At 64.3% G+C, this 8,733-nt stretch overlaps 6 protein-coding genes across 6 annotated transcripts, besides 8 other annotated features; 5 read left to right on the top strand and 1 right to left on the bottom strand.

The window, feature by feature from the left end:
- Window positions 1-26: 26 nt before the first annotated feature.
- Window positions 27-56: a microsatellite.
- A 222-nt stretch (window positions 57-278) lies between these two features.
- Tco025E_06523 (putative CDP-diacylglycerol synthetase) lies at window positions 279-1,493 on the top strand (the record flags this gene model as incomplete). Its single annotated transcript, XM_029373398.1, has 1 exon — window positions 279-1,493. The coding sequence occupies one exon, from the start codon at window positions 279-281 to the stop codon at window positions 1,491-1,493; it is 1,215 nt and encodes a 404-aa protein (XP_029226534.1).
- A 155-nt stretch (window positions 1,494-1,648) lies between these two features.
- Window positions 1,649-1,675: a microsatellite.
- Window positions 1,676-1,719: 44 nt separating this feature from the next.
- Window positions 1,720-1,752: a microsatellite.
- A 573-nt stretch (window positions 1,753-2,325) lies between these two features.
- Tco025E_06522 (uncharacterized protein) lies at window positions 2,326-2,628 on the bottom strand (the record flags this gene model as incomplete). Its single annotated transcript, XM_029373397.1, has 1 exon — window positions 2,326-2,628. One exon carries the CDS (start codon window positions 2,626-2,628, stop codon window positions 2,326-2,328), a length of 303 nt encoding a protein of 100 aa, XP_029226533.1.
- Window positions 2,629-2,887: 259 nt separating this feature from the next.
- Window positions 2,888-2,907: a microsatellite.
- A 12-nt stretch (window positions 2,908-2,919) lies between these two features.
- On the top strand, window positions 2,920-3,912 carry Tco025E_06521 (putative 40S ribosomal protein S33; the record flags this gene model as incomplete). The annotated part of the gene is made up of 1 exon (XM_029373396.1): window positions 2,920-3,912. One exon carries the CDS (start codon window positions 2,920-2,922, stop codon window positions 3,910-3,912), a length of 993 nt encoding a protein of 330 aa, XP_029226532.1.
- Window positions 3,913-3,931: a microsatellite.
- A 277-nt stretch (window positions 3,932-4,208) lies between these two features.
- Tco025E_06520 (uncharacterized protein) lies at window positions 4,209-5,960 on the top strand (the record flags this gene model as incomplete). Its single annotated transcript, XM_029373395.1, has 1 exon — window positions 4,209-5,960. The coding sequence occupies one exon, from the start codon at window positions 4,209-4,211 to the stop codon at window positions 5,958-5,960; it is 1,752 nt and encodes a 583-aa protein (XP_029226531.1).
- A 237-nt stretch (window positions 5,961-6,197) lies between these two features.
- Window positions 6,198-6,740, top strand: Tco025E_06519 (uncharacterized protein; the record flags this gene model as incomplete). Its single annotated transcript, XM_029373394.1, has 1 exon — window positions 6,198-6,740. The coding sequence occupies one exon, from the start codon at window positions 6,198-6,200 to the stop codon at window positions 6,738-6,740; it is 543 nt and encodes a 180-aa protein (XP_029226530.1).
- Window positions 6,741-6,791: 51 nt separating this feature from the next.
- Window positions 6,792-6,824: a microsatellite.
- Window positions 6,825-6,855: 31 nt separating this feature from the next.
- Window positions 6,856-6,896: a sequence feature (A-rich).
- A 94-nt stretch (window positions 6,897-6,990) lies between these two features.
- Tco025E_06518 (ribosome biogenesis protein) lies at window positions 6,991-8,097 on the top strand (the record flags this gene model as incomplete). The annotated part of the gene is made up of 1 exon (XM_029373393.1): window positions 6,991-8,097. The coding sequence occupies one exon, from the start codon at window positions 6,991-6,993 to the stop codon at window positions 8,095-8,097; it is 1,107 nt and encodes a 368-aa protein (XP_029226529.1).
- A 529-nt stretch (window positions 8,098-8,626) lies between these two features.
- Window positions 8,627-8,670: a microsatellite.
- Between the last annotated feature and the right edge of the window lie 63 nt (window positions 8,671-8,733).

Genomic DNA, 8,733 nt, shown 5'->3' with positions numbered 1-8,733 from the left:
AAAACGACGACTTATTTTGGACTCTTTTTTTTTGTTTGTTTACTTGTTTGGTTTTTCCTTTTCGCTTATGGATATTAAAGATCGCCGCGAAGTGGCCCTTTAAGTTTCCTCGTCGGGCCTTTTTTTTTTTTGCCTCAGCGGCGGCTGTTACCGCACGTTATTTTTATAAATTCTTCTTCTCTTGTCCCCCCTTCCCCGCCTTGTTTTTTGCGTTTCTTGCGGGGTTTGTTTGTCTCGGCGGCGCCCGCGCCCGCAACCGCGGCAGAAGCTCTCCACAAATGCACCAGGGCGGCGCCCGGCGCGTCCTCGCCCCCCTCAAGCGGACCTCCGCCGACCCCGTCGGCGTGCCGCCGCCGCCGCCGCCGCCGAAGCTGCGGAGCTACAAGGATTTTATCAACCGCACCGTCTTCACGATTGCCATGGCCTACGTCTTCCTCGTGCTCATCTCGCTGGGGGTGGTGGTGGTCATCCCGCTCGTCATTGCCCTCCTGTGCACCATGTTCTACGAGATTACCCGAATAAACCAGCGCGTGCGGAAGGACCGGCAACTTGTCTCGATCCTGCCCCTGAAGCTCTGGTTCCTCGGCTCCACCCTGTTTTTGGTGACGGTTCACAGCATCCGTGACCCCATGTTGGCGACGTTCCCGTGGCTCGCGAAGTACTACGCCAACTTTGGCATGTTTGCGTTCGGCCTCCCCATGATTGGCATCGTCGGGTTTGTGCTGAGCCTGCGAAAAGGCATGTACCGCTACCAGTTCATCCAGTTCACCTGGATCGTGATGACGCTGCTGTTCATCGTCATACAGGGCGGGATTCAAATAAAGAACATGATGCGCGGCATGATCTGGTTCCTGCTCCCCGTAAGCTGCGTCGTGAACAACGACATCTGGGCCTACGCCTTCGGCAAATTCTTCGGGCGAACGATGCTCCTCGCGCTTTCACCGAAGAAGACGGTGGAGGGTTTTCTGGGTGCCTTTGTCTTCACAATGGCGTGGGCGTTTTGGTTTGCCGGCTTTCTTGGCTACTTCCCAGAGCTGTACTGCCCAAAGGTGGACTTTCACTCGCCGATGCACTGCGAGAAGGATCCGTTGTTTGTGCAGCGGGCGTTTGTCCTGCCGTCGTGCATTCAAAAGCTGACGGGAAACTACGTAAAGACTATCCAGTGCTCCAAGGCGCAGCAGCACGCCCTTGTGCTGGCGGCGTTTGCCTCCTTGCTGGCCCCCTTTGGCGGGTTCTTTGCCAGTGGGCTAAAGCGGGCATTTAAACTAAAGGATTTCGGCGACCTCATTCCCGGCCACGGTGGCATCACGGACCGCATGGACTGCCAGGGAATGATGGGGGTTTTTACCTATGTCTACCTAATGAGTTACGTATATTCCGACGCGAGGTGTCCTTCCCTACCTGACTTGAGCAGCTGCGTGCTGCGGTTGAGCGACGACGGGAAGTTGCGGCTGCTGCGCCTGTTGAACGAGTCCCTGACGAGAGGCGTGTAAAGCCACTGCAGGGGCGACTCACTACGCCCACGAAGGACGCTTTTGCAGGAGGCCGCGTGCGCGAACTTTGATTTCTCTCACAGGGGGACGGGCGGGGGGGATCCGTCGCTTGCGCCAGCAGCTATTCCTTTTACGTCGAAAACAAACAAACACAAATATATATATATATATCTATCTATATACTCTCTGCTGCTTTTTCCTTTCTATTGCTTCATTGTCCTCTTCGACACAAACACACACACACACACACACACACACAAACGCAATCAAGAAGGTCGTCTAAGAGTCATGGCGGAGGTTGCAGCTGCGAAGAAGGACAAGAAGGCCGCGCAGGAGGAGGTGGTGGTGCAGCAGACGGACCAGGCGCAGGTCGGCCTGATCATCAAGGTGCTTGGCCGCACCGGCTCGCGCGGCAACGTGACGCAGGTCCGCGTCCGCCTGATGGCCGAGGAGGGCTCGCCGGACGCCAACCGCACGATCGTGCGCAACGTCAAGGGACCGTGCAAGGAGGGCGACATGCTCTCGCTCATGGAGACGGAGCGCGAGGCCCGCCGCCTGCGTTAAGCTTCCTTTTTTGTATTCTTGTTGGACGCCTTTTATTTTTATTTACTTTATTGCATGACTGTTATTTCTCATTTCTAATGTGCCTCTCCGTTCCGCTGTTGTGGGACTGCTCCTTTCGCGTTGTCCCTTTTGCCTGCTGCGGGGGGTTTCTGTGGCCGGGGCCCTGGAGGCTCTCTTCTCCCGCTGCTTGGGTGTCACACTGGCCGCCTTTCTTTTCTTTTTTTTGTTTTCCTGCCCCCTCCCGCGCGGCTGGGTCGGTAGCTTTGTGCTAGTCATGGCGGAGGTTGCAGCTGCGAAGAAGGACAAGAAGGCCGCGCAGGAGGAGGTGGTGGTGCAGCAGACGGACCAGGCGCAGGTCGGCCTGATCATCAAGGTGCTTGGCCGCACCGGCTCGCGCGGCAACGTGACGCAGGTCCGCGTCCGCCTGATGGCCGAGGAGGGCTCGCCGGACGCCAACCGCACGATCGTGCGCAACGTCAAGGGACCGTGCAAGGAGGGCGACATGCTCTCGCTCATGGAGACGGAGCGCGAGGCCCGCCGCCTGCGTTAAGCAGCACAAGGGCATACCCATTCATGTTTTTGCCGCAACTGCGTTTTATTTCCTTTTTCTAAAACACGATGAGAGATGCTCCGGACATCATTCGCTCCCGCGCGGTGTCTCGCTCTCTCTCCCTGTGCGTGTATGCGCGACTTTGCTGGCGGGGTGCGCCCCTGCCGTTTCTCTCGCTGCGCCTGTCTGCCTTCGCCTTGTGGCGCGTGCGTGACATCCTCGCTGTTTTTTTTTCTCCTTCCTTGCGTCTTGCTTTGCCGTTTTGTTCTGGCGTTTCCTTTGGGTGTGTGTGTGTGTGTGCTGCCAGGGTGAATGGATGTGACGGTGGAGGCGCTTGCGCAGGCCCTCACCGTCCTGCAGCAGGCGACCGCGCTGGACCTGTCGGGGGAGGCGGCGGCGGCGGCGGCGATGTACGCGGCGGCGAAGAGCGCGCTGGACGCAGTGGCGCCGTACCTCCCGCGCGGGCACGCCGACGTCGTCCGCCGGCACGCGGAGGAGGTGCGGCGCCGCCTCGACGGCATCGGCCACGCCCGCCGGATGGAGGAGGGCAGAGGGGAGTTTCCGGCGTTCCCGCTGGAGTACGTGCCGCGGCCGGCCCCCGTGGAGGAGTTCCGGGTGCCCGCCAGCCCCACGCTGCGGGTGCTGTGGCTGATGCGCCTGCTGGAGCGCTCCATCCGGCAGGGCGCCTTCGTCGCCCCCGACCTCTACGTGGGGAAGGAGGTGTGGTACCAGCACGGCGGCGGCGCCGCGCTCGCGCACACGGGACCGAAGATCCGCTACCTGACCGCCCTTTGCGCGGCGCTGGAGCAGCTGCGGGCGGTGGCCAACCTCGACAACCTGGACGCCGTCGGCAAGGGCCTGCGCAGGTACGTCAAGACGTCAGAGGGGCTCACGACGGCGCTGGAGGAGGAGCTCGGCGTCCGCACCGACGGGGGGACCTCGCCGCGCTCAAAGCTCGAGCGGGGCGTGCGGGGCCTGTTCCACAAGGGGCAGCAGGTGCTCCGCACGTGGATGAATCAGGAGCCAAACATGGAGCTGTGCCTCATTTGGGCCGTCAACACACTCGAGCAGGCGCAACTGTTTGAGCGATGGGTTATGTACTACTCCCACCTGCGCCTTGCGCCGGCGGTGACGGAGATCCTGGGGCTCCTGCGTCGGGCGGTGGGGCTTCTGTACAGCGGCCCTTGCAGTTTTCTGCTGCGCGACATGGCGATCCTGGTTGAGCGGCACCAGGAGAAGTGCCGCAAGAGCACCACCCGCCTCCTTCCAGTGGAGATAAAGTTGGAGGACCCTACGGCTAGCTGAACACACATACACACACACAACGAAGTATTATTCTGTTTGTGTTTCCTCCTTCTCCTCCTTTTTTTTTCTTTGCTCTCCACCACCTGCCTTGGTTTGGCCGCTCCCTACACACTGTGCCCCCTCCTCTGACGTCAGATGTGCGTTGTGCCTGTACTCACCGTGCCCGTGGCCCGTGGCTTCCTCCCTGCGTTGGTGTATGTATGTGTGTGTCCGCTGCCCCTGCCCACCGTTCCGCGTTTCCGCCTCTAGCCTGCCCTTGTCCCGCCCCTTTCCCTCTTTTCTTTCCGCCCCGCAAGATGCAGAAGCAGCAGCTGACCTTGGATGCCGCCTACAAGTTCACGCTCTGGTACGCGCTGCTGTGCGAGGCCCAACGCGGGCAGGCGAGGCCGGCGGAGCGCCGCGCCCGCGACACGTGTGTGCGGCACATCGCCTCCGCGATGCTCAAGGCCTCGCTCCCGCGCAAGGCGCTGAAGAGCTGCTGCTTGTCCGGGGCCTGCGGTAGGAGCTCGCTGACCCACACCAGCGTTCACTTTGGGCGGCCCGACGTTTCCCCCGCGCCTGGTGAGCGCGATGATGTGTGCCAGTGCCTGGCACACGCCACGGCGTGCGTCGGGCGCCCGGTTCGTCTTGCGGTGACGGACTACGTCTCCTCAGCCTCGCTTACCGGGGACCGCTACGGCGGCTTGCGCTGCATGCTGCGCCACATGCCACTCCGCGGCGCCACATTTGCCGGCGTCCCGGGACTGCAGGACGCGCAGCACGTGGTGGCGGAGCTCGGCGCGGCGCTGCCGGCGCAGGCGGGGTCGCTCAGACGCCTCAGCGTGGGCGGCCTGCCAGCCCACGTCGCGCTCTCCGCCCTGCTGTCCAGCATGGCGGCGGTGGACTGCCTGACGGAGGTGCGCCTCGAGGACTGCGGCCTGCAGGAAGTTGGGGAGCTGCTCCCGTACCTGCGGGGGACACGGCACCTGCGACGGCTTTCGCTGCGCGGCAACCAGGGCATCGCGGAGGGGGCCGCCGCGCTGGGCGACGCCGTGGCCGCCTGCGCCTCCCTGCTCTCCCTCGACTTGGGCCTCTGTCGCCTGCGTGACGAGCATTTGCAGCGGTTTCTCAGTCGCCTGCAGGGGTTTGCGCGGCGGGCCGCCTTTGCGCTGGACGTGTCCAACAACGTCCTGAGCAGCCTCGCCTTTGAGCGCCTCCGCGACGCCCCCGCGGCGTTTCGGGCGGCCGTGAGCGAAGTGGACCTCAGCGGGCACAACCTGCAGGGCTGCGGGGGCGTTGCGGCCGCCATGCTCGCGGAGCTTACCGCGCTGCGCGGGATTCTGCTGAATCAGTGCGCCCTCGACCCGCGCGACGTGCAACGGCTGTGCCGCGTGCTTAGCCAGACAAAACGACGCTGGCGGCGCTTGTCGTTTCGCGGCAACGGCTTCACCGCCCACGACGTCAAGCGGCTGGTGCTCGTCTCACTTGCCGCGGAGTCGTCGCTCTGTGTGGCGGGCAACGCCATCGGCGCCGGTGTGCAGAAGCTGAACCTGCCCTCCGTGCTGCCCTTTTTGTGCGAGCTCGACCTCTCCCTCTGCGAGATCAGGGACGAGGGGCTGCTGCAGCTGGCCAGCGCCCTCGAAAAGGCGCAGCCCCTCGCCCTGCGGGTGCTGCGCCTGGACGGCAACGACATTGGCGTGGAGGGAAAGAAGGTGTGCGGGGGGCTGCAGTTTCTCGGGCGGGCCCTGCGGGCGAGCTACGCCCCACGCCTGGAGGTGCTCTCCCTCGCCCACAACAGGCTCCTGCTGCGGCCGCTGCTGACGCTGGTGGAGCAGGTCTCCGCCACACTGCGGGAGCTGCATGTCTCCCACTCCTCCATCGCCAACGACTACAGCGAGGTGATGCATCTTGTTGGGGCCATCGTTCGGCGCCAGAAAGGGAGCCTCGGGTTCGAGCAGCTCGACCTCTGGGCGTTCTGTGACGCCGACGCCGACGTCGCCTGCGGCGGCGAGCTGCGAGCGTGGCTCGAGGCGCAGCGGCCTATCCGGGTTTTCATGGGGGCGGGGTGAGGGGCTCCCTTTTCCTTCCCCTCTCGTTGCGAACTCTGTATACACGCACAGATGCATACAGACGCATATATATGTGTTTCTTGCCGTGTCCTCGTGCCTTGTACTGATACCCGCGAACAGTGTGTGCGTTCACTTCTCTCCGCGGCTTCTTCCTCTTACTTTTCCCCCGCTTCTTTCACTTTTTTTTCCCCGCCCAGTTGCATCCGGCGTTGTGCTCAGGCGTGGCCGTGCGGCGGGATGGAGTCGAGCGGGGAGCGGCGGGTGCCGGCCGCGGCGCTGCTGCGTGAGGAGCTGCGACTCGTGGAGGCCGTCATCGCGGGGCGCCGGCGCCGGCGCGTCTACCGGCACCACGTCTTCTTCCGCGCCCTCCTCGCGCTGCGCGCCGCGCTGGCGCAGGCGCTGCCGTCGTTTGCCCAACGCGCCCCCGCGCCGCAAAAGACGGTCACGCACCTCCTCGCGCGCGCCGTGCGGTGCGGGGAGGCGGCGGCGCTGGAGTTGAGTGCGGCCCGCGTCGACACCGTCGCCCTTGCGGCACTCCTGCTGGCGATCGCGGCACGCGTCGGGTGCCTCCTCGCGCCCCTCGCCGCGCGGGAGCGGGGCGCCTTCGCCGAGCTGCTCCCCCCGGCGGAGGACGATGGCGGGCCGCAACAGCGACGGGGCGTGCGGTTGCGCGTCGCAGCTCTGCCGCGAACCCGGCGGAAGCGCACACGATCGCCGGAGGGCGCCGTGGCACTGCGGCGGCCGACGATTGGGGGCATCATCGAGGCGGCGCTTCGCTGACTGCCCTTCTCTCTCTCTCTCTGTGCGCGTCTTGCCGCTGTTGTTGCGTATTCCTTCCCTGTGCTCTCCTCTCCTCTCCTCTCCCTGCCGCGCGCGTGCGTTTCATGCCCCCTCCTTTTTTTCATTTTTATTCCTTTTTATTCCTTTTTTTTTTTTCGCCTTCCCCCGCGCCGCTTGCGCCTGCGCCTCGCTCGCCCACCGCGGCGCCGCAGCAGCAAGTGAGAGCGAGCGCGCTTCTTCTGCAAAGCGGATGTCGTCGTCGTCGTCGCCGGCGCCGGTGGGCGGCCTCCGGCGGCGGGCCCCCAAGACCCTCAGGACGCGCCACGCCCTCCGCAAGTACGAGCCGAAGGTGGTGGAGAACCCGAAGCGCATCCTCTTCCTCCGCGGGGCGCGGACGAGCAGCGTGGTGAGCGAGGCCCTGACGGACCTCGCCGCCATCACGCAGCCGCACAACAAGAAGCTGCGGAAGCGCAACGCCTTCCACCCCTTCGAGAGCCGCGAGCACCTCGAGTTCCTCGGCTTCAAGAACGACTGCTCCCTCTTCTGCTTCGCGAGCGACAGCAAGAAGCGGCCGCACAACCTCGTGCTGGGCCGCCAGTTCGACTTCCACGTGCTCGACATGGTGGAGCTCGGCGTCGTCGCGGCCGACCGCCTCGACTTGGGGCGCGTGCGCGGGACGGAGGCGGCGGCGCTCGGCGGCAGGCCCCTCTTCGTCTTCGAGGGGAGCGAGTTCGCCGCGGACCCGGTGTTTGCGCGCCTCAAGAGCCTCCTCCTCGACTTCTTCCGCGGCGGCGGCGGCGGCGAGGCGGAGATCAACCTCGACGGCTGCGACCGTGTCTTGGCCTTCTCGCTGCGCTCCGACAACGGCGCGGACGCGTGCGTGGCGCCCTCGGCGGACTGCTACGGCAGCGGGCCGCAGCGGGAGCGCGGCAACACGGTGCTCTGCATGCGGCACTACGCCCTGCAGAAGCCCAGCACCGCCGCCGGCGTGCCCGCCGCGCTGAGCAGCAACGCGCAGCTGGTGGACATCGGCCCCAACTTCGACTTCGCCCTCCGCCGCGCCTCCTTCGCGACGCCGGCGGAGTTCAAGGCGGCCACCCGCGTGCCGCGCGCGGTGCTGGCGACGCAGCGCGCCACGGCTGCGAACGTCAGCGGCGACGCCCTCGGTAACCTCCGCGGCCAGCTGCACGTCGGCAGGCAGGACGTGGAGCAGCTGAACCTCCGCCGCTTCAAGGCGCACCGCAAGACGCAGCGCGAGGCGGCGGACGGCGAGGAGGCGCCGCGGAAGCGCCGCACCCGCCGCAGCAGCAGCGGCGCCGGCGCCGACGCCGAGGCGCGGCCCGAGACGGACATTTAAACCCTCGATTAAAACGGGGGAAAAGAAAAGGGCAGAGGAGGGAAGGGCGCGACGCCGCCGTTGGGCGAAGGGCGGCAGCAGACAACAAACAACAACGAGAAAAAAGTAAGGAAAATGATTGGTTGCTTTTGGCGCCGGATCTTCGCCGCCACGAGGGGCCCCAGACGCTGCCGCAGTGAACACTCCCGCGTAAAGAAAAAAAATGAACGACCAGAAAAGAGCATTAAGGAAAAAGAAGAAAATAGACTGAAATGGAAAAAAAAGTAATAAAACAAAACACCGACGCCGACGGCCGAGGCACGGCGCCCAATGGACACTCCTCAAAGCAGCGGAATTGTGGTAACTTTTTTTGTTGTTGTTTCTCTTTTTGTGCTCTTTCTGCCGCTTGCCCTGCCGCGCCCCGCTCCGCCACCCTGCGACTGCGCCTCTCCCCCGCCGCACACGAAGGGAGCGAGCATCACAGCGGAGGTAAAATTAGCAAACGCGAGGGGGGAGGAGGCGTGGAAAGGCACCCACCCACCCACACTTTCACACACACACACACACACACACACAGACACACACACAGACACAGAGGGAGAGGGAGGCATAGGTAGGTTTTTTTTTTGCGCACCGCGACGCCCCAATGCCGCCGCG

This window comes from Trypanosoma conorhini (assembly GCF_003719485.1).
Source record: "Trypanosoma conorhini strain 025E chromosome Unknown Tco_14.4_contig_00443, whole genome shotgun sequence".
Lineage (NCBI taxonomy): Eukaryota > Euglenozoa > Kinetoplastea > Trypanosomatida > Trypanosomatidae > Trypanosoma > Trypanosoma conorhini.
This window is presented reverse-complemented; position numbering and strand designations above follow the sequence as displayed.